General features: G+C 49.3%; 4 protein-coding genes across 4 annotated transcripts; 3 read left to right on the forward strand and 1 right to left on the reverse strand.

Moving 5' to 3' along the window:
• Positions 1-2,616: 2,616 nt before the first annotated feature.
• On the forward strand, positions 2,617-4,877 carry N7446_012386 (ankyrin repeat domain-containing protein; the record flags this gene model as incomplete). Its single annotated transcript, XM_058521128.1, has 2 exons — positions 2,617-4,630; positions 4,651-4,877. 2 exons carry the CDS (start codon positions 2,617-2,619, stop codon positions 4,875-4,877), a joined length of 2,241 nt encoding a protein of 746 aa, XP_058366494.1.
• A 735-nt stretch (positions 4,878-5,612) lies between these two features.
• N7446_012387 (uncharacterized protein) lies at positions 5,613-6,089 on the forward strand (the record flags this gene model as incomplete). The annotated part of the gene is made up of 1 exon (XM_058521129.1): positions 5,613-6,089. The coding sequence occupies one exon, from the start codon at positions 5,613-5,615 to the stop codon at positions 6,087-6,089; it is 477 nt and encodes a 158-aa protein (XP_058366495.1).
• Positions 6,090-6,176: 87 nt separating this feature from the next.
• On the forward strand, positions 6,177-7,057 carry N7446_012388 (uncharacterized protein; the record flags this gene model as incomplete). The annotated part of the gene is given in 2 exon segments (XM_058521130.1): positions 6,177-6,985; positions 6,997-7,057. 2 exon segments carry the CDS (start codon positions 6,177-6,179, stop codon positions 7,055-7,057), a joined length of 870 nt encoding a protein of 289 aa, XP_058366496.1.
• Positions 7,058-21,097: 14,040 nt separating this feature from the next.
• N7446_012389 (uncharacterized protein) lies at positions 21,098-22,422 on the reverse strand (the record flags this gene model as incomplete). Its single annotated transcript, XM_058521131.1, has 5 exons — positions 21,098-21,509; positions 21,595-21,968; positions 22,026-22,093; positions 22,153-22,189; positions 22,261-22,422. 5 exons carry the CDS (start codon positions 22,420-22,422, stop codon positions 21,098-21,100), a joined length of 1,053 nt encoding a protein of 350 aa, XP_058366497.1.
• Between the last annotated feature and the right edge of the window lie 1,693 nt (positions 22,423-24,115).

Consider the following 24,115-nt stretch of genomic DNA (forward strand, 5'->3'; position numbering starts at 1 on the left):
GTGCCTTCGTTGTATAACATTGGCCCAAGGCTGTAGTGAATTGTCTTCTGCGCTTGCAGTCGTTTAACTGCTGGGAATTCAGGCCAGTCAATAAGATGGGCTCGCGGTTTCATCTGGCCTGGTTTGACGCACGCTTCCGCAGTAAATAGTTTCTCTACTGCCTCCCGATGAGTATAGCGAATGGCCTCTGCAATCCAATGGCGCTGACATTGATGGAAGATCTCATCATCCTGATTGCCTGGTGCCATGTAGATATCATGAGGACTCAGTGTAACCTCTGGATGGAACATAGATCGGAGAAGCCCTCCTGCAGGGATGGACTGACCGATACAAAGCTTGCCAGTGGTGGCGGAGATATGCTCTGATGGATCACGAATAGTTTGATGTCGAACAGTCTGGCTGTAGTCAAAGTTATCCCATGCCACAATGAGATTCCTGCGAGAAGCCTGGGCATTCTGTTTCAATTGTTTCTGTACACATCTTGGGGTAAGAAGTCAGCCAGAACATGTTATTCTCCGGTAAATGCGGTTATAGTACCTGTCCTAGTTCTGCAAGTTCCTTCCGTCTGTCCATGATAGTCTGGTATGCTGAGTTTATCCCCAGGCCAGCCAGAAAGCTAATCACACGTCGCTTGACACCCATTGCATGTAAATACAAGCCGATCAACATCGGGAAGTTGTTGCTTTTCCGTGGTGCAAAAGCGCAAGCCAGAATTGAACAGACCATCACAATGCTGCCCTGGTGGATCTTGGGTGTATCGCGATGGTTTCCTGGAGGTGTCATGATGCTAACGAGCAGTCCACAGAGCTCTGGAGCTTTCCTCTGCATCTGCGTAGCCAAGCTAGAGATGTCCATATCTTTAGGGTCCACATTGGACTGGAACTCGCCGAGTATATCTCCGTTAATCAGCCCTCGAATCTCGGTCTGTATCCGAGACACGAGATCGGATGCACCAGTGGCATATATGTCTTTTGAGACACTACCTAGCCGCTCAATAATTTCAGGTTGCCCATATATAGCGTCAGACAATTTCTGTGCTCGATACGATGTCGAATATCCATTTTTTTTGACTGGTTGTGCATGCACCATGTGGTAAAGAAGATCCTTGATTGTCCACCGGTGCTTATCATTAAGCTCAGCCAGTACCATATCGACACGTTCGCGTGGCTGCAATCCTGAGATATAACGAGATCGCTGAGTAGACGCAGGTGGTTCTTGTAATGGTGAACTGGAAGAAGGCCACTCGAGGGAGGATTGTCGAGCACGCTTTCGCGATCTAGAGATCATATTGGGCAAATCCGGTGATGCCATTCTTTCTAACAATGTCAGAAATACTCTCAGAGAGCTTGAGAAAACACACCTTGACCAAATGGTGGGGTTGCTGGCGAGAACCGGAAACTTGTATGTACGGAAGGGGTTCCCGGCTCAGACCACGGGCTGATGAAGCAACCCAATCGGGTTAGCGTGGCAGAATCGGCAGAATTCTGTCTCATCATTGGCTGTGGTCTGAGGGAACTGAGGTAAGTCCGGACGCCACGATGGAGTACAGTATTGTTCACCTTAGACCCAGACTCAGTTCAAGCATAGCCTAAAATATCAAAAATCTCTCGTGGCATAGCTTGTTCTTTTCCCCAAACTTTTCTCTCGACCGAAAAGCTTTGGGCTCGAGTACACCCTTTTATCATGTTGCCTAGATCGGTGAAGTAAATCACAATAGACCTTTAAACTTTTCCCGAGTCGTACATCCTTGATACTCAGCTGGCAGCGGTGGAACCTCGGCAGAAACTCAAAAACCACTGTCTCAGAATCACGGTTCAACTATCGCAGATTTAGGCTCACTGTGGATACGAGCTTGATAATACAATTCACTTGTGAAACAAGTCGATCCAAAAATTCAGACTCAGATCCGAAACCAGTGGCGGAATTTAAAGGAAATTCTGAAACGTCTTGGGCACTTGTGTATGTTTCAACTTTTTCAAAAACTCAGTGGGAAGCTAAGCGGGGCGCAGCACAGCGCCAAACCCAACAGGCTCCTTGAACAGGATGTTGATAAATCGTCACTATAGGAGTTGAATGCGAGTGTTGAATAGATGCCGGAGATGCCTGCTAGCTTAAAGGTCGAGGGCAGCTGTTAATATACAGGTAGTTGATTTTAATGCACTGTTCCCCGGTCTGTATGTGCTTCAATTGCAGCATTAAATAGTAACTTATCCGGTCCCACATCCATACTCTCACTGGAGGCATCGGTGACTGTACGAAGGTCTGGAATAGTAAATAATGGGTGGCAAAATGCTGCAACAGTAAACACCTCGGTCACTGCAGGCTGAAATCGGAGCTCAGATCGAGATAGAGTGATCTAGTACTGTAAACTACAGTTTCAACTGGCATTAAATAGGAGAAAACCATGGGTTTACGCCCCAGAACGAGATTGTCGACAATTTCGACCGAGCGTTTACCTAGTTTGGATCACTGGCTCCCCTATATAGATGGCCAGTTTGGCCCCAAAGTTTGACCAGTTTGTCCCATTTATCAGGGCAATCTACACTACTGTCTCTCCCTGACTCCTTTTGTATCTCCCTGCCTTCTCCGCCTCAAAGGTGAGCCTCTCATTTCATCATGACGGCTAAGTCAGAGGAAGCCATCTGCAGCGTCGCGGCTCTCGCTACCCAACTGGGCAATCAGATCTCCGTGCACATGCTCAACTATATCAGCAGCACCAAAGACCTACCCGACGGTTTTCGCGAGCTTTCCCATACGTTCCTCGATACCTGTCGTACACTGTGGGCCATTGAAGCCGGAGTGACCGAGTTAGCCGCCACCAATCGCGCCCTGCCCGAGGTGATAATTGAAGAGGTGGAAAAGAAATTTGTTTCCACTTACCGCGACTTTCAACAACTTGACAAGGTCATTTTGAAACTTGTTCATTATGAACATCGCGGGACACTGGGAAAGCTGCAGCGAGGATGGCATCGACCCGGCCATGAACTCAGCCGCATTCACGAGTCACTGAAGAAGGCCACCGAAACCCTTCGGATCAGCGGCATGGCCTTCCATTGGTCCCTCGGAGACGCACACCCAGAGGAGTCGGTAGGTATTGGGTATGCAGGCTTAGCTGCTGCGCTCGACCGCGTATCTAAAGGCCGCTCCGTGATGGGCATAAACAAGGCCAATACTTTTGAATCTGCGCGGTCCATACCATCGATCCAAAGTCAGTTGCCTGATTCAATGCGGTCGACACCATCCGTGCCTCCGAAGGAATCATTCCCCGCCGCCCGACCCAACCAAGGCCTTCGTCAACAAGATCCTGAAATTGACACGGATGATATGTCCTCCGTCCTATCTCTGAACGGGTTTATGAACCATCCTGGAGGCGAGACTGAAAAAGTCCCCTACTTCGAGCACCGAGCACTGCCATGCCGACCGGCCAAGGCAAACTTAACAGCTTCTGCTGAAGAAATCAACCTTCGGAATGACAGCTATTCGGAGCCCGATTCCGCCAGCGCCAGGCTAACGCAGACTCTGCTCGCCCATGGCGTCAATCTGGAAGATGAGACGCGCAATGGCACAACGTTACTGATCGAAGCAATTCGCAAGCGAGCACCGCAGCAAGCCATCGAAACCTTGCTCAATTCCGGCTGTGACCCCAACCGCAAAGACGACCACGGTAAGACAGCGCTATGCGAAGCCGTACAAAGCGACCAACCAGCCATCGTGACCACTCTATTAAATCATGACGCGAATCCAAACATGCCAGGACCTGAACACGTCCTCTGGTCCGCCGTCCACCGCCCAGGCTGCCTGCGCATCCTGCTCGCGCGCGGCGCTGACGTTCGAAAGACTCCTGGCCTGATTGAGCAGGCGACAAGTGTGAACAGCATCGATACCGTGCGCGTTTTGCTGCAGGCTGGTATGGACCCAAACTCCAAGAAGGACGGAATATACACTCCGCTATGCTCGGCCATCCGCGATGACCGGCCAGACATCCTCACCTTACTGCTCAGTCACGGCGCTGACCCTAACCTGATGGCGTCTGAATACCCAGCCTGGAAGTGTATCACCCACAACCGCCTTCATTTCCTCCCGGACTTAGTGGCAGCCGGTGCGGACCTCCACCAACCACCGGGTATCGTCGAGTGCGCCGTACAGAATGACAACACAGAGGCTGTACACTGGCTCGTGGGCCCAGGCGGCGCCAATGCAAATGATCGCAGCGCTCTGGGATACACAGCTGTAACAACGGCCATCCGGGAGAAACGCCCAGAGATGCTAGGCTGGTTACTAGCGCATGGTGCCGATCCCAACCTACGCGGCCAAGACTGGCCCGTGTATATGGCGACTCAGTCGCCGAGCATGCTACGGCTCCTGCTACCCAGCATAACAGACCTATCCGCGCACAAGGGCGTCATGGAGAAAGCAGTACAAGCCAATCAACTAGAAAACGTCAAACTACTCCTCGCCGCCGGCGCCAATGTAGAGTGGAAAAACGGCGGCGTGTTCTCACCGCTGACGACAGCGCTGCGCGAGCGCTACTGGGTCATTGTGCGTTATCTTTTGGACGAGGCTGGTGCCGACCCCAATGCTCCTGGTGAACATCTGCCTCTCGTCAAGGCGATAAGACGATGCGACGATGGTGACTTTTCCATGATTGAGCTACTCCTGGAAAGGGGGCTGACCCGAATAAATGCTATCGCGACTGGAACGCTATCATGCAGGCCATTGAAGACCGCGATCTCCGGTTGCTGCAGCTCTTGATCGAGAAGGGCGGTCGGGCTGATCTTGCTCAGAAAGACGAGATGGGCAAGACAGTCTTGGATATGGCCAGTTCGTCTGGTTGGCTGGAAGGGACTGAGGTTCTGTTAAATAATGCTCATCAGTGATGATATTTGTCGAGTGATATCCCTCAATCATATAATTTCAACGAGCTTTTCCTAACGAAGGAACAATTTATTCGCACCCACGTTGACCGTAGTAAGAATAGTTTTAGTGGTGACCTCACGCAGTCAAGAGGAGCAAGAAGAGTGTAGTTTGGCCATAACGGGTCACCTGTCGCTGCAGTCGTAGACCGTAGCGCCAGATACGGCCCAAACGACCCGGTCAAACTAGGATGGTGGAGGGGACGGTGGCGCAGCAGAGACAGCGGGTCCGGCGAGCCTGTCTGGAACTGGTGATTGAGCTTGTACAAAACTGACGCATTCGCCGTAAAATACACCCTGAAAGCCTCTGAGATCTTGTCAGGAAAATGGTGATCAGCATCGTATTGACCCAAACGGTACCTCTGGGATTCTAGAGGATTCGATACCAGGTATTCTCGAGGCTATTTTAACCCCCTCGATCCCAGTAGATAGGAGACAGGAATCAACACTCTTTTGATCTCATCATTTTTGGGTAGTTCCCCTTTTTGATTCCGTTGCGCCAATCGCCTAGTACATCCATTGTATTTCCCTAGCTATACAGGATATTCCTGTTAGTTATGAGCCCGGTTGCTCGTTGGTAATCGGGATAGCACGCATCATCAGACTCATTCACGTCTTCATCTGCCTCTGTTATCCTGCCAGCGATTTTTCCTATCCGCTCAGCCACCGACCTACTTTTATCCCCAGGATATCTCCATCATGTCTGCGGAATCCAAAGCAGTAGCGGAGACCCTCTGGGATACTAGTCTTCGTTCGGATGCTCAGTGGAGGACCTGGATTGCTAAGGTCGAAGCTGCAGCAACGAAGGGGAATGTATGGCATTACATGAATCCGAATCTATCTGAGGATGAGGTCCGTAAGGCCCCAGTAGATTCGCGCGACTCCTATCCACATCCTCGTGAAATCAATGAGGATGCCACTGATGTCTCGCAATTATCAGACGCGGAATACAAGCGATACCAGCGGTTGACCTCGGAATTCGATAAGGAAACTAGCTGGAATGAATCGATTCGCACGAAGATTAACAAGGTAGATGCCTTGATTGATGCCAATGTTGCTCCCGAACATCGTCATATTCTCGAGGGCAAGGTCACTCCACATGAAAAATTGGTCCGCTTGAAGCAGCAGTTTGAGCCCAAGGGCGATACTAGCCGCCAAAGCGTTCGAAACGCATAGAGAGACCTGGTCAGAAGACCAATTGGCAGAATCTCAATTGATAAATGGCTTGCAACATGGTCAAATCTCTATGAAGAGGGTAAAGCAATGAATATCCCGGACATTGCATACCATGACGATAAGGGAAACCCTCAGGATCGAGATGCCATTCGAGATTTCCTCCAAGCCGTTGAATCATTCGATGAGGTATTTGTATCCCTTTGGAGGAAAGATATTATGAATAAGGATTTCAGAATTTCCTTCCAAGATATCTTGGCAGCATACCGGAATCACCGAAATGCTAAGGGTGTTGTCAAATCCCCAGGAAATTCTAGCAGCATCGCATTCGCTGCTACTCTTAATGAGCATGAGCCCCAAGAAGGACAGAATTCCGCTCAAGGCTCCCACAATTCTCGAGAACCTCGCTCCAATTGCGTCTGCGGAAGTTCTCGTCATCATTGGAAGAATTGTTTCCATATCAACGCCTCTAAGAGGCCTCCTGGATGGAAACCGTATGAGGATGCTGCAAAGCGAGTAGAACAAAACATCAAGAAGCTCAATGCTGAAAAGCAGAAGGAGCTCCGGAAATTTATGAAGGATAATGGTCAAGAGAAAACCGCCCAATTGGCCCTTACCCAGGCGGATGATGTATCCACTGAGACCCTCATCTTTTTCACTGTGTCTCCATTCGTATTCAAAACCGCCTTGACTCACCCGTTGGCTGCCTGCTGGATAATTGATTCAGGCGCCAACACTCATATCAGCAACCAACGAGACCGATTCATTACATTTACCAAAGAGGAACGCGAAGTGGTCCTGGGATCAGGCAAAGCAATTGCCCAAGGACGAGGAACTGCAAAAATTTGCGTTAACCAACCAGGTGGAGGAACTATCTGGGTACACCTCAAGGATGTGTGGTATGTCCCAGGATTCCAAACCAACGTCATCTCCGTATCAGAAATCAAGAAGAATGGATTCTTCTTCAATAGCGAGGTTCCTGCCATCACTCGTCAGGGGACTTCGGTTGCTATGTGCACGGAGAGATTTGGCTTATATCTCCTAGATGAAGGACAACCTCCCTATGCATTTGCTACCGTTAAGACCTCTGCCAAACCGCTCGTCTCAGTGGCAACCCCACGAATATGGCATAGACGGGTTGGCCACCTATACGATAAACGCATCAAGATGCTTGCCAAAATGGTTGATGGCGTTGAAATTCGGCCAGATAATGACGATTCGGCCCTGTCAAATCCCGAAGTGTGCGAGACATGCCAAACCTCTAAGGCAAAACGACAAATCTCACGACGGCCGGCTGACAGAGGGTATATTCATGGCAAATTCGGACGCATTCACTTCGACTTGGTACATATCAAGGATGGTTATAACGGCCATCAGTGGTTTTCACACCTTTACATTGAAGGAATTCGGTTGCATATGGCCCAAACCCACGAGAAGAAGAACGGCTGTATTCAGGCTATTCAAGCCTTCATTGCAATTTGCCGTACACAACTAAAGATGGACATCAACGTGTTCAAGAGCGACAGAGAGCCTACCTTAGGCAATGAATTCATGGAGTACTGCAGACAAGAAGGTCTGACAGTAGAACTCAGCGTGGTTGGAACGCCGGAACAGAATGGATTTATCGAGAGGGCAGGAGGAATCATCATTACCACCGCGAGGGCCCTTATCGCTGATTCAAGCCTACCCAAGAATCTTTGGCCAGAGGCAGTGGCAGCGGCAGTGTATTTGATAAACCGCATGCCTACCAGGATGCCCGACGGCAGGTATATTATCCCATGGGTTGAAGCTATGCAACACAGGGACCCTTCGCAGGATCTGCGCCCAAACCTCTCGAATCTCCGATTGTATGGATGCAGAGCGTACGTGATGCGCCAGGGAATTGCCAAATCTGATAAGATGGAGCCGCGCGCTGAGATTGGATATTTGGTTGGATATGTTGCATCGAATATTTGGAAGATCTGGCTTCCTCAATTGAACCAAGTCAGGGAGTTCAGAGATGTTGTTTTTGACGAGAATATACAATATAATCCCTCTGAAACTGCCGTGCCGATCGCACCAGCAATTCATGATGTTGGATATTGGGATACCGAGGTAAACGACTCGAATCGAAGACACTCGAGAGATGAAGAATTTTTCGCGGATTCAGTGGAACAGAATACTCCCGCACCTGAACATTCCAAGAAGCAAGCTATTCACGATAATAGCACACGTGTCATGGAGAGAACACCACCTCCTATGATAACACCTTTGCCAACGCCTACTCCAGCTGCTTCACCCAATGAAATTCCTGGTGCATTTCCCACCGAATCTCGGCCTATTCGTCATGAACCTGAGGGGGCGGGGCATCATACAAGCGATCCTGCACAGCAGCTTCATACCGAATTGAGCAGCACCCCGCCATCGAATCCTCCACCAGGATATCGCCTACGAGGAGAAGTGGCACCTAGAAACATCGACTCATCTCTCTCAAGAAGCAATATCATCGAAGGAAAGAGAAAAAAGGGCTCATTTCGCAGCAATCGAGGAAACAGTTGAGCCAACTGAGTTAATTGAAGAGGATGAGATTCATGATGGTGTCCTTGTGGCCTTTACTGCGGGTCTGACTCAGCAGAAACCCCACCGAGAGGATCTTCCCCCTGAACCAAAAACCTGGTCTGAGATGTCGAGGCACCCACATCGTGATGGATTTATACACGCTGCCTCAGTGGAAGTCAAAGGCCTTGAATCGAAATCGACCTTTAGAGAAGTGCAGAAACCGAATGACAAGGGACTTCAAATCCTTCCGTTGACGTGGGTCTTTACCTACAAATTTGACAGTGACGGATACTTGGTCAAGTATAAGGCCAGAATCTGTGTCCGCGGAGATCTCCAGAAGTTGTCGACCGAGGAAAAGTATTCTGCTACACTAGCAGTGCGAACCGCGCGGGCTATCTTTGCCTTTGCCGCGAATTTTGACCTAGATATTCGTCAGTATGATGCTGTTAATGCATTTCTCAACAGCAAGCTTGAGGATGACGAGGAGGTCTATGTTGAGCTCCCACCTGGTATGTTTCCTAAAGGAAGAAGGTGTTGGAAGCTTCAGAGGGCCCTGTATGGCCTTCGCAAATCGCCAAGGATGTGGCAGAGAGAAGCATCAAGAGTTTTGACTGTACTCGGATTCAAGGTAGTGCAGGAAGATCTCTGCATGTTCGTCCGGAATAGCATTATTGTCGTATTTTATGTTGATGACATTCTTATTGTGAGCCCACGAGATGCACGAGAGGAGGCAGATGATGTTGCCAAAGGCCTCAGCGATGCCTGGGAGCTGCGTTCTATGGGTGAAGCACAGTGGTTTTTAGGCATTCGTATCCTTCGGGACCGCCAAAAAGGCATAGTCTGGCTATGCCAGGATGCTTATATCTCAGCAATGGCGCACCGATATCATTTGACCCAGGAACGACGCATTGATACTCCTCCAGTCTCCATTGCCACATTGAAACCGTATAACGGCACTGCCTCGGATGCCCAAAAACACGAATACATGAGCAAGGTTGGATCTACCCAATTCCCGGCAATTGTCACTCGCCCAGATGCGGCCAAGGCCACTGCCCATCTTGCTCAATTCCTTGCAAATCCTTCGCCAGAGCATATTCATGCTATCAATTCTGTCATCGTCTTTCTCTATCATACGAGGATGAGGGCCATTTGCTTCAAGAAGCAGTCAATCCCTCCTGAACCATCCGTTCAATTCTTCAGTGATGCATCATTCGGTGATAATCCAGATCGCAAATCATCTGCTGGATATATCTGTATGATATTTGGAGGACCTGTCGATTGGAAGGCCTCGAAACAGAAGACTGTTACCACAAGCACTACTGAAGCAGAATTATTGGCTTTGTCAGAAGCAGGCAAATCTCTTTTCACGTGGAAGCGCCTTTTCGACGCTAATAAGTTCAATCCTGGTCACCCTGTCGCTTTGCAATGTGATAATCAGCAAACTATAGGGCTTTTGACGAAGGAATTGCCTCAATTGCACACCAAGCTGCGACACATTGACATTCACCAGCATTGGCTACGTCAAGAGGTACAAGCTGGACGAATCCCTATCGAATGGGTAAAGACTTCTGAGATGGTCGCAGATGGTCTTACGAAGCTCCTTCCTCGCCAGAAGCACGTTGAATTTGTGAAGTTGCTTGGTATGGAAGAGATTGGTCATCTTGTTGAAGAGTTCAATTGAGCTCGTCCATTCATTTGTACAGCAAAATCCCCATACAGTAGGATCTTGCTGAGGGGGTGTGTCAGGAAAATGGTGATCAGCATCGTATTGACCCAAACGGTACCTCTGGGATTCTAGAGGATTCGATACCAGGTATTCTCGAGGCTATTTTAACCCCCTCGATCCCAGTAGATAGGAGACAGGAATCAACACTCTTTTGATCTCATCATTTTTGGGTAGTTCCCCTTTTTGATTCCGTTGCGCCAATCGCCTAGTACATCCATTGTATTTCCCTAGCTATACAGGATATTCCTGTTAGTTAGGCTGCTCCTCAATTAGCTCCGTTGAAAAGGTTTCCTCTATAGTCCTGCTGGAGCGCTTCCTCTTTCTCGGTACTTTTGGGGATTTCCAAATGGCCTGGTGAACTCCGTGCTTGTCGTGCAAGTGATATCGCAACTGGCGTTCACTGTCAAATGTTTGGATACATCCACACAGTGGTTTTGAAAGGGGCCAATCAATATTTGGAATATGTTGACTCTCGATATGTTCTCTCAAGTTACAACTTCGCGGCCAATAATCCATGCGTTTGTCGGCTGGAAGATCTGAGTCCGACAAGCAGAAGGGGCAGTATCCAGGACGAATGACGGTATGACGGTATTTGATTACTTCACAGTGGCGGGTTTGCCATGACTGGAGATGTTCGGCGCAATGATCTCGCCACTGATGGGACAAGTACCATTCCATGCACTCATAACAGAATCTCATTCGTGCTTCTGAGACTTGTGAATCAATGGCTTTCTCGCGCCGTATGCATTTATGAATGTGAGCGCTTCGTTCACCTTTTTTCAAGCTAATAAAGTCTGTTGGTACCTGTAAACTGATGAAAAGAAGACCACTTACCTTTCAATATTGACCTGACAATGTTTTGAAGGGCAGAGCCCCTCAATGGGCTCTTCATTTGGTAAATAGACGACATCAAAGTCGCGGGAACACTGAGTCTGTAGGTCTTGGACAAAGAGAAGTTTCTCTTCAAAGGAAAGCTCAGTAGTGAGGGCCATAGCCGTTGCAATTCGCCCTACCTCCGGCATGACCAGGCTCTGAGCTCGTGTGAAAATGCCATTTTCCAACAAGACCGGTTTGTCTTTGCCGCGACTAAGGATTTTCTGGTCTCCTCTCCATTGTACCCATTGACTTTGATACTGCTTGAGCTCAGATCGACGCTTTCGTACCATTGATTTACGTAAATTCAACTTCTCTGCCCGAAGTGAAACTTCATCGTTGCACCTTTCAAAGGCTTTAATCCGATTTTGTATTTCCACCATTTCCGGTTGCATCAAAATACTTTCTTTGATGTGCGCTGGCAGTTCAAGGGGCAAACCTGGTTCACAAAATTGCCCATAGCCCTGGAAGTACTCAATGTGTTGCGATTGAGGCTCCTCATTTAGTATGGCCGACACTGTATCTATAGAAGAGCAATGGGCCTGATAATGTTCGGGAAATGTTTTTGGATCACGATGTGCAAGAATCTGCGAAACTGGAGCAGAGCCATACCTCTCTGCCTAGGGCGTCAGTCCGTAGGTCTTACAGTCAAGTTGAAATCACTTACGTTCAACCTCCTTTGCCAGATTTCGACGCAAACAATGTATTGTGGGGTGCTTGGTATACCCAGCTGCGACGAAGATTCGGTGCAAGTCATTGGTGAATCTCCCTTGCGTCAGAGGGATGTCTTGAGGTCCGTCGGCTGTTAACGTTGCGGAAAATCGGCTTCGACAAATAATCTGTCTTCCATCGCACGGGAATTTCACCATTTGACAGGTCGTATTGTGCCAGATCCGCTACAGATTTGATCCCAAAAAGAGCGCCGTGTTCCAGAGCAAGGCTGAGGAGTACCTCGCCAGATGCGAACTGCGGTTTGCTGCTATCTCGGATACCAATTCCGAACCTTGAAACATGTTAGTGCAATCAAGTGATAAACAAGAAGTTTTCAGTCCTACACTGTATATTCTGAATCTCGATTGTTCTTCAGCCAAACCTGATTGACCCTCCATCCCACTTCCCAAGGATCGGTGCGCGAAGGAAACAGAACCAAGTCGATGTGCTAATATCAGGCCTTAGAACAGAATAATCGTTAGGAATGGTAGTTCACGTACTTCGTATCGAAGACCTCTCTGGTGTTTGTTCTCATCCGAGGGCATAAAACTCCCCACCCTTGCTCCAGTGAAAAGGTATAATTGAAGAGCAAACAGTATGTCAACTTTGAGCCTAGAATGATGCCTCCGGAGGCGCTGGAGCTGGATCCAGTGTCCAGGGCCTCGAGGTCTTGATATGGAAGTGACATCTCGCGTCCGGTTTGAAGGGACTGTATGTTGACGGGGACGTTCGGCTATGTATAGCTGCAGGGTGGTAGATATCGGTCGATATTGCTGTTTACCACGGGCTAACCGGGCTCATAACTGTCGGAACGTGGTCGTTACAGTACGGACTAGTACGGGCATAGCCAATTGAGTACTTGAGAGTGTGTTTTTATATACTATAGAAAGTGCAGAATAAATAGGGGATGAGCTTAGTAAGGTCGTTGAGAGCCTTAACGATCATCAGGCAGAGGGGGTGCTGAATATTCCTCGGGCGCACTAGTAACATTTCGACCCTCTTTTGTTGACAGAAGAAACTGAATCTACTAGCACATTTAGCGCTATGTCATTGTCAAATTAAGTAAAGCAGCCAGTATCTTTTGGCTAAGGTCAAGTGGTGCCCAGCACTTGCAAAAATGAACTGTCGCCTTGTACTCTGGATTTTCACAGTCAGGATCTCATTTCTTGCTAAGCTTGCTCCAAAAATCTATATCAATGCTACAACCACAGTTGCTGATCACGATGCCGAGTGTCGGTCACGTGCACTCACGTGTGATTCACTCGCTTTTCGCATTTTCCGTCAAACTCGGCTGTAACCTGTGATCACCTACGCTGAGTGGAATTGAGTCGTGCCGACCGGCGAAGCGGTGCAGAAGTAGAAGGTTCTCGCGGTAGATGAGTTCCTGCTAGTCTGGCTGAGCGACGGGGCCCACCAGTGGGAGATGGATCGCTTGCCGTGTGGACGGAATGTGTCTCGGCATCCGACGAAGGGATTCGTAAGGGGCGAATGATGGCGTCTAGGGCTCCTTCGTTTCGGCTGCGGTCATCAGTGTCTTGGTCGTCTCAGAAATAAGGTCGTTCACACTTACCACACACAGCATGACGTGCCAAACCCTGTATCTCGCTTTTCCAACCATTCTTCGGCGCACGACAGATGACAGAGCGATGTGCACTGACCGCAGTGCAAGATCACGCTCTCGTCCGCATGGTCTTCATCCTCAGTCTGGCAGAACACACAGTAGATGCTGTCAACGTGGATGCTGTCGACCGTTTGGCTCGGCCTGAGACTCTGCAGCGTCAAGTCTTGGACACTCACCCGGATATTAGTTGCCGATGAGAGGATGGCTGGTCGGGTCGGCGAAACGCGCCATGGAACACTGTTCGTCCGCAGCATTGCAGAAGTCACAAATGGATTAAATGGCTGCACTGGCTCGGGGTTGGTTGACAGGCGCACCGGCGGGTCTTGTCTGAGCCTGTGAGGAGATGACCGGCCAGTGTTGTCTGATGCAGGGCGTCGCCTAGAGGCTGAGGCTGTCTGACGCTGGCCCGGATGTACAACAACTGATGGAGAGGCCATTCTGGAGCTATGTGGTACTCGCGCCTGGTTGCGGACGGCTGCTTCGTACCACTGCTGACCCAGTTGGTCGGCCTGCCGTTGCCGGTGCCATCTCGCGCAGAGGAAGTCTCTGGCGACATCACAGAGCTTGGATTGCAACGTTGACAAGTCAAACGGCTCTCTGGCGAGAGTGGTCAACTTTTGATGGCCGATCTTGGTGTCTTCCACTTTGATCGAGTTTTTGCACGGCTCGTCTTTTTTCGTCGTCCCGCAACAAGAGCCGGGACCGCCATTGGGGCTGACCTCTATCTCACAAACAAGAAACGGATTCCAAGGGAGCATGGTTGTTATTGAGGTGGTCGTCAAAGGCAGAAAATGCTTCGGATTGTGGTGGTGTTGGTCAATCACCGCAGCGTTCCCTCGCCAGCTTTATATGCCATCGCCGTGGGCTCCTTACCTACATGGCTGCGTGGCTGGCATGGAACACTTCCTTGAAACAGTCGGTACGTGGAAGAATGCATTCACACGCAGTATGCGCCATATACAGCCGATCAGTGGCCTGCATGAAGGGATATCATTCCAGACCACTGCTGCAATCAGCTGCACATTTGACTATCCATCGCGGGGACCATACATTGGCGAACAGATTGGCTACTGCGGTAGGCAGCGAAGTCGACAAATGCTGCATTAGATTCTGGGTTGCCTATGAATTTCGAAGTGGGTGATAGGTTGTGATTTGTTCTTATGGCGCTAGGTGCAAGATGTGGATACGTAGAGATAGATTCGGTTCCCAGGCCATCGACACACTACCAGGAACAGTTTTGGCGTTCCCAGGAGCTAGACCCCACAGATTCTCCAACTCCGCCTGAACATTGTTGTCAAGGCTTTGTGATTGCTACGCACCTCTCAGCGGACTGACAGACTACACTCCTAGCTGACCACGGAATTTGGCTGAGGTGAGTATATAATATAAAGGCCTCCCATATCCTACTTTCACATCTCTCACCTCACCCCTATATACATTTCGTTTGCTCCATCCGCTGTCCAATCATGGTCTGTTCAATTCGTTCTTACGGAGTTTACCCATGAGCTAATACATTACAGCCAAACATCAGAGACCTGCCCAACGAGCTTTTGCTGTTGATTGTGTCGTATTTGGACGGTAGTGCATTATTTGCCCTCGCAAAATCATGCAAAGACTTTGATTTTAAACTGCAGCCTAGCATCTGGAAATACAATATCAAATTTCAGAACAGCAATCTGTTGCACCTGGCCGTCAAATATGACAACGTTGGTCTTGCGGAGGCTTTGCTCCAGCACAACGCCAACATCAGTGCATTTTACCGAGGCAAAACTCCTTTCATGAGGGCGCTCAAATACTCTTCCGCTGCTGTGCGGGACCTCTTGCTCAGTCGTGGAGACCTACACATCAACATTCAAAATCAAGCGCGGGAGAGCGCCCTGTGGTATGCTATCCACTACGGAACCTTTTCCGCCATCAAAAGTGTCTTAAATCAACCCAACGTCCAGGTGGACATCAAGAACAAACACGGCCGAACGGCGCTCCACCTAGCAGCCTTCGCAGGCCGAATAGGGCTCGTGCATCTGCTACTTTCTAGAGGCAGCGACCCTGATCTACAGGATGATTCGGGCCACTCGCCATGGGACTGGGCATGTCGCTTCAATAGACCCGTGATGGAAATGATTTTTTCAAACGATCCGATGGCCAAGGTGTTTCTTGGTACCAAATCATCACAAGAGGCTGAGCTACCTCTTCACCAAGCAGTGGCCTATGGGTCGGTAGATGTTGTCAAACGGCTTCTCGGAGAAAAGGGTCTGAACTTGGACGCCTACGACCCGAATGGTGATACGCCCCTCCATCTCGCCGTCCATTGCAGACGCCTCGAAGTGGTCAATATGCTCCTGAGTTACTCTCGTGCCAATGTGGACTGCAAAGACAAAGAAGGCAATACGCCTCTATGGCTGTCAACGTACTTGCCATACGATGAGATAACCGAAAGGCTACTGGCCGAGATCGGCATCAATGTTAACTTCATCGGAGGCTACGGGAGGCGCGAGGGGCCTTCTACATCGCTTCATCACGCGGCAGCCAGATTGGACACTGCAGTTTTACGGCAGCTGCTTGCGGTGCCAGGAATAGATCTCGATCACTGTGTTGCAGGCCACTCTCCAATGTCTGCTGCCGCATCGCACGGAAGTGTGGACACGGTTGCTTGTCTACTGAGTATGGCGGGCGTAGAGATTAATGGAATGGATTTAATAGATCCGCCTATTTGTCGAGCGGTTGCACATGGCCATCTCGATGTGGTACGACTTTTAGTGCAACAAGACGCACGTCTGAACATCAATGAAAGCACGATCGCAACTCACGACACTGCTCTCTGCATGGCTGCCCGTGGCGGTGACTTGGAGATGGTCCAGGCGCTGCTACGCCATGATCGAATTGATGTAAGCATCAGAAATCGATATTCTGAGGATCCATTGATGTTGGCAGTCAAGGGTGGACATTTCCCGATTGTTGATGCACTTGTGGTCAATCCCGGAGTGAATTACTTCAGCCTGAAGAGATCGCTGGATCTAGCAAGGAACGATTGCATCCCGAGGGCCATTCGAAGCAGAATGGAAGACGTCAATACTCCACAAAGATTGTTGAAGCGGTCTCCAAGGGGAAGGTTGGGTGGTCTGTTAGGGCTGGCGACGTCTACCCCAAGTAGCTCTTTCGATGCAATGCGAGACGGCCGATTCATTCGACCCTTCCTCCGCTAGCTATACTCCCCACATTGTCACTGGATCCGTATTTTTGTCTATAATATATTGAATTAATAGAAATGACCTAGAACAGGCCGGACTATCCGCTGACACACTCCGCAAAGGCTATCATATGCCTTCTTAATGTGAACAACTAAAAAGACATAAGCTGGCATGCGCTAATCCTCTTCATTGTGAAATTGTTGGTTATTTTCGATGTTGTAAAAGACATAAGACAAATATGAACATGCAATGCTTCACTCTTCTCTTGCGTTGTCCAAGAACCCTGGTAGATTGAGTCTGGAAGGGTGATCCCAGTCATCGAGTACGCGAGTCAGTCGACCCCGAGATGATTCCAGTGCCTGCTCGAAAAAGCGCAGCCGAGACAGCTGCTTGTCGTGTCGCAGCTGAAGTCCGTCCCTTTCTTGAGTCAGGTGTGTGCTAGCTTCCTTCAAGATTTGATTGCTTTGGTCTAGGTTCTGGCCATCGATGTGTTTGGTCACGCACGACTCCCATAGGCGTCGATACAGTCCGACAATTCGACCTGCTGGAAAGGCGGACTTGGGATCGTCGCGTTCGAGATCTGCTAGCGCCTTCAAAATAGGTTGAAAGGGCTCAGTCGCCAAGGCATGTCTTGTTTCTGCTTCCTGTTCCGTTGTAGAGGGCTGTAATGGTCAGTAAGAGCATTCGAAGCTGAGCCGCTTTACTTACCAGTGGAGGGATATAACCAGAAGCTTCCTACAAATTGTCTTTTTCACAAACGATTGGCAACGCACTGGGCTGTTGTTCTCCTTCTTTTTCCTGGTCTGGCGTGCTGCTAGGGGCATCCATCTTGATTGTAGTAAAATTCGAGTATCTGAGCAGTAGCATGTCCATCAATTGTTGGAGGATTTTATAGACTAGCAGACATAGGTGGCTAGGCACTCAGTCTCATTTTTACCATGAGAGTCAATCAGCGTAATCAGATTTTCAATCTCAGCCTCTCTTAGCAGTCTGTTTAATGATGTTGAAACTTGCGATGTCTAATGGTAGGAGATGAATGGAGCATGCGAAACAGTCTATTCCAGAGAGGTGTTTAAGTCTGATCTTCCATAGTATGAAAGATCTGCTATATATACGGTCGCACTAGTACTGAACTGGGAGGTGTCAATGTTGACCTAAAGAGATGTGAGGCATCTGAATTGATGCATCAGAATGATGCCTTAAATGCAAGGCATCATATGATGGATCTTGCATCCATCTCAACAATTGATGGTGCTGGTGATCGATTTCGTGGTGTTGATGATTGGTGAATGTGCCTCATATTAGTGGCCTACTGGTGATGAACGGTCCTGGAAATATATATTCAATCACAAGGCATTTTCCACATTCGGTTGAGAGCTCAGAAAACCCAAAAGTAAATGGAAACCTAGAGGACCGAAAAAGAAAATCAAAAAAACAAGGTATCTATTTCAACCATGATCACAAGTTCAAAAGTTGACTCCTGTCAACAAGGACGGTCAAGCTCTAACGGGTTGACGGGTCAACCCCGCCCGCGCGACTGCGGCCTGACGCTTTCCGCAGCCTAGACGAACAGAACCACACACAGCTAAGACGATCAAGACTCGAGCGAGGCCAGAAAATTTCCATCTTCCTTAGATGAAAAGAATGTGAGCGCTCTTGGTAAAATAAAGAATGCATTCCTCAGCATTGAGATCGTAAATTCAACAGTGAGCCAATGTTTCTTAACCGACTCACTTTGACTCATTCTCTCCTTGACTCTAGCATGTTTTCTCGGTGAGCATCTAAAATCACACCAAGAAATTCGCTGCAAATAGTTGCGGTATATGTTACAACAGACCTCTCATTTAGGATAGGCATTGTGTCCTTCAACGTTGCTCCCTAATAGAGCGTGTACGCGACAGGAGCCGAGAAGCGTATAAATACGCCTCTCCCCTCAGCGATTCGTTCCACAATACTGTCACTTGCCGTGCAAAGTTGAGCAGACCCTCGGTTTGAGGCACCTGATGAGTTCTTCCCTCGACCCTACTGGAATTTCCACTGTACTGACATCTATGGATACATCGTGGGCCGACAAGCTAGAAAGTGCTTGTGAGAGATGTGATTCCCACCAGGTCCACTATGTCGCCAATCCCAGCCGATCAAAAGAAAAGAGATTGGGGCCAGCTGGTCAAAGTATGTATGTGAACATCTGTCCACCATAGCAGCGGACTAACTGTCCCCTCCCCGAATATCCCTGATGCAAAAAAAGAGCGGTTTCATACAGGTATGGAAACTAAGTCTCAGAACGACACTGTCCAAATTCAGCTGACTCCAAAGACAATGCGAAACAAAAACACGTGCATTCCGTCCAATATACACCAGCGCAAAAATCTCGGAGCCCTTCTCCGTGTCTTCTTCTCTAGTATTGACCTTCAGAACTTGTAAGTCATGGAATACCTCGCCGATCGACAAGCTAATGATGGACAGGAAACCGTTGACAGCGCACCAAAGTGAGTCCGAACCAGCACTCCGTCAGTGCTCCGCTCATGGCTTACACGCCATTGCTTTTCAGGCCCTGTCACCTCAAACCATGCAACATGTCCTATTTGAAATACTGCAAATTAAGGGCGCGGGCCAACAACAGAACGTATAGGCTCCAAGACGTTCGTTGTCCACGATGAGGTGAGTGGAATATCGCGCCTCCTGCTGCGCCAGTTTTGATTTTGCGCCAAGTCCGTGCCCCAGACACGAACCCCACTGACATCTTCATGCTGTTGTAGGAGCAGCCCATCACCAACCTCGAAAACTGCTGTGGCGAGTAACCTATTCCCGCCGAGTCAGATAAGACCAAGGGGCCGACGCGCTCCATCGCGTCTTACGCCCTCCACCTCACCGCCTTCACATTCTCAACAACAGAATGCCTCTACACGGAGCAGTCTCCCAATACTGTACAATTTCTTGTCACAAGTGGGCTCGTCACGCGCCTTTGCTGTCCTGTGAACTTGCCCGGTGCATTCAGCGCAACTTCTCGAAGCGACAGCCGGAGAGTGCGACGAACCTGGATACAACATGGCATGATTGGTGACTGCATTGCAAGAGAAAATTGGCCGTGATCTAGTTGGTAAGCTGGTTGATCATGATTCTTGTTTATCATCTGCTTCAAGCGTACACTCGGGAATTCTTCTTCAGCAACGTAACCAACACCTCGTCCAACTGGATCAACACTTGCTGACTCGGGTCTCACCACAGGAAGACACCCTCATATTCTCACACTCGAATGCGAAGCGATCAACTGTCTTGTCTGCTCAAACTTCCCTGCACAAACACCGTCGCATGCTCTGTTTCTTCCACATGACTACCGGTGGTATCGACGCGTCGCTACCTCGAACTTGGCCCAGTCGATTTGGTTCATCAGATCATGTGTTGGTATGTCTACCCAATGCAAGACCCAGTAGAGCGCATAGTAGTGCCTGTTTCTCGGCATTTGAACACCCACATGGGGTAGTCTACTTGCAGCTTGAATCCCTGGCGTCCAGTGGGTGACCATCGTTGTCCTCAGATGGCGTCTGTCCTCTTCCGAGCCTGAAAATCTGAAGACACCGGGAGGGGCCAATGTGTCGTCTTGCTAGAGCCATATTTTCGTACACGGCGAGGTTGTCCGTCGAGTCTGCTTGCAAGGAGATTGTGAGGCAAAGTCCCGTCATCTCTAGCCGAATCAACTAACAATAGCCATGTCAGCTTCGAATCGATGGACAAGACCGAGGACGGCCAAACGATTGAGAGGACCCGGGACCCAAGAACTACGTCTGATATAGTCCCTTGATCCCTCTTCCTCTCAGCGTTGCTGAGCTCGTCGGCATGTGCGAGCGAGCGGGAACAAGTCATTCGCACACACACGAAGCTGCATGCTACCAGGACTGTTTTTCCTCGCTTTTGGACCGGAGGTTGTCTTATTTGATTTCGAAGCCTGCGCTTTTCTATCCAAGCCCGAGCACTATGTGCAAAGCCAGTCCACGTTGGAGGTCATAGCAGCTGGAAGTCAGTCAAGCTATGCAATATGCTTTGTCCATTGAGACCGTCTTCTAACATATCGCCATTGACGGCGCAAGCAGATCTTGCCTGCAAACTTCTCTAGCTCCCGAGTTCGCTGTCCTTTGAGCATCGATGATGTTTTCACAAACCCATCGCGTCCGGACGATATCTGGCATATCACCGTTCGAGCAACTTACCGTGAAGGTGGTCTTGATGTCTGTAACTGCACTACTAGAGCTATTGGGTTGTAGGACCGCCTGGACTCTCCCGTACAGCCTATACTTAATTTTCTACCCCCTAATAAGACCTTATGCCATACATCGCTCTTAAAACCCTAAGCTGATCAACCATTCCCAGAATCATAGCTCGACTCCTGCCACGTAATGTCACGTTGCACTCTAATCGTATTCAGCGGCACCTCATCCCCCGACGCATCGTCCCGATGGCTGACCTCCAATTGCACACTCTGTTTGCCCATGACTTCGCCCGGTGGACGCAAGGCCGAATTACTCACGTCATACCTCTTCAGGCCGGAACCACGTACGCCAGTCGTTCGTGTGCGTGTGCCGATCGAGCTCGCGAATTTCGAGGAAAGCATGACGAACAAGGGACGCAGGGTGGGCATGCAGGCCGAGATGATGCCGCTGGAGCACTCAATGAGACACCAGGTGCAAGCCTTGGCGAGGGTCCAGGGGGTGTCGATGGGTTGGAATTCGAAGAGTGTGGAGAAGCGATAGGCGCTGGTGAAGACGACGCTGTGGAAGTGAGATGCTTGTTAGCACAGTCCGCTACTCAAGCTTTGAAACTTGTCTATTTTCGAGGGAGGGGAGGGAGACAAACAAACTGCCCAGCAGAAATACCGCAATTACCGATAGCCGATGCGTTACAGTCGCATGCAGCCCCCAGACAACGTGCACTGGCAGAGCCAAGATAGCGATGTCGGTTAGGATATTCGGCACTGCGTTTCCGATGAACGAGCCCTTGAGGTCGATGCAAGTACCCGACAGGGTAGGGTTCCATGCCTTTGCGATCGGGGCACACTGAAACACGCTCACGCAGATGATTGCGACAGCCCATCCGATGACGATGCTGCCCAGGATGATTGCGGCGATGCGAAAGCCTCTTGTGGGGAAGATACGAGCATACATGAGCAAGATGGAGATCTTGACGATTCCCACTGTCATGCAGTATACGCATTCGAAAGACATCAGGAGCTGGTAAATGTCAATCTGCGGGTCTGAATTGGTGTCTGGTTTTCGCTTTGATCGTACCTTGGCAATTATCACGATATTTCCTTCTGGCAATACATCGGCGTGTCGGCCCATGCCAAAGTGAATCACTGCAATGTGTCAGTCACTTACAATGCACCGGCTATACCTGCGAAAGGGGCTGTCTCACTCGCCAGATTAATTCCACAGGTCGCGAACAGGAAGTACTGAAATCAATCGCGGAAGGCCCTCCAGTCAGGTAAGGCTTTTCCAAAAGAGAGACGAGGATGGCACTTACCAACGAAAGCAGTATCACATAGTCATCAGCACCAATCCGCAGGCCTTTCTTCCAACGAGCCAAAAACCGCAGAATGACAAAAACCACACCCAGAACAGTCATGGAGATGGTGCCTGCTCGATACTCTCCTTGACGACTCTCATAGATATCCGCAGTCGCCATGCTGGAGTCCGACTCTCGCGACGCTTTATTAACCACGCGAAACAAGCACCTAATCTAGTGCATGGTTCCCTGTTGAAACCTGCAGGGAAAGAAAATAAAGTGAGCAGAACTACTCGGCCCATAAGTCCACACGATATGTTGCATTCTTCAGTACAGTACCGAAGTTAATCCAACGTCGAATCACTTAATGAATCCTTCCAACGAGATTTAATCCCCCCCCCTGCAATCTCCGAAGAAACTGCTGACCAAGCAGCTGTTAAAGGCTTAGAGCCACATGGGTGGGGCACGTTATCAGTAGATACGCCTAAATTTAACTGCCACCCATAAAAATCAATCAAATTTAGTAGAGTCTGTAAATAAGTGTCGCGATTCGTACTGTATCCGGCCAATTGGGAGATATCAATGACTCTGTATTTCCATTTCCCCTATTTCTCGCTGTTTAACTATGGGTCCCTTCTAGTTATATAAGCTATGCTGACGGATCGTCTATAAACCTGGTTTCATGCAGTATTCGTAAGTAATGGCGACAATAAGGTTAACCAAAAGCTAAATCAGTTTAGCAAGCTCATTGGTCGGTCACTATCATAGATCTGGTCGACTTTAATTTCCTTCTAGAGCGCCTCAAATTTCTATCGGATTTGGGCTCATTGAAGCGAGGGAATTTTCGTCTTTGCCATTGGTGGCTGATAAGGTCCTATGCCGCCTAATACTGGTTGACCCCTATCTTTTTGACCTTTTTGTGTGCGGTGTGTGCATTCAACACTGAAGCCTCACATTTCCCCATGTCCGGACCCTGGGGCCAATTTGATGCTTGACAGGCTATTGTTTCCCACGTCTGGCTTGCCACGTGGTATTCCTCGGTTGGGGGTCCTTCGTACTCGGAGGTACTGGGAGACAAGCTCGGCCTCCCGTATCGAGTACTTGGACCCGATAATCTGTGACAAAGACAACTTCACGGGCTCCTAAACCAAGAACGCTAGCCCTTCATACTTATAACAGCGGAGACGGCAAAGGAAGCTACGATGCGAGAGACGGGTGATTGTATTGAGGAGGGGCCGTGTTTCCACGCCCTCCTCGAGCTGCTGCACATGGACCAGCTCCCTTTGTTCTCACAGTGCCTGGCGAAAAAATTATGCCGCTTGGGGAAAATTTCGATGCCCTTCTCATAGTCAGCCCATGGATCTTCATTCAAAATGGGGTCCTTAGAAGAGCGCCCCCTTTGTTCCCGCTATCAGCCCCGTGGGATCTCTGGGGCCCTAATATTGCCGTCGAGTTGTTTCCCTCCTCGAATTGTTGATGAGGGTAGCTCCGGGAAGCTCCAGCCTCTACAATTGCGGCCCACTTGGGTGTTGCAGGAAAGAAATAGGTTGGAGGTCGCTTGGGTTGCGGGTTATTGGAGGCCATCTTGTCAGAGAGGGTGAGGTAGGTTATCGCGCTTTTGTGGCGGCGATCCGTTATGGCTGTGTTCTTATAATGGGCTGTGTTACTTCGAGTCTGCAAGATCTATCTGTCTACGTGTGTTTTTAAGGTTGAAGATAAATGGTTTACGCGACCTTTGGCGAACAGGGAAAACACATATCTGGCATTTTCGTCATTGCTTCTACGAGTAATCTGACACGAAAATGCTTCGTGAATGGTGCAAAATATGTAAGTGCCGAGGGAACTGCTATTATGCATTCCCTGTGCTCTTTCA

This window comes from Penicillium canescens (genome assembly GCF_028828765.1).
Source record: "Penicillium canescens strain IBT 15451 chromosome Unknown utg000010l_segment0_segment0, whole genome shotgun sequence".
NCBI classification, from domain to species: Eukaryota; Fungi; Ascomycota; class Eurotiomycetes; order Eurotiales; family Aspergillaceae; genus Penicillium; species Penicillium canescens.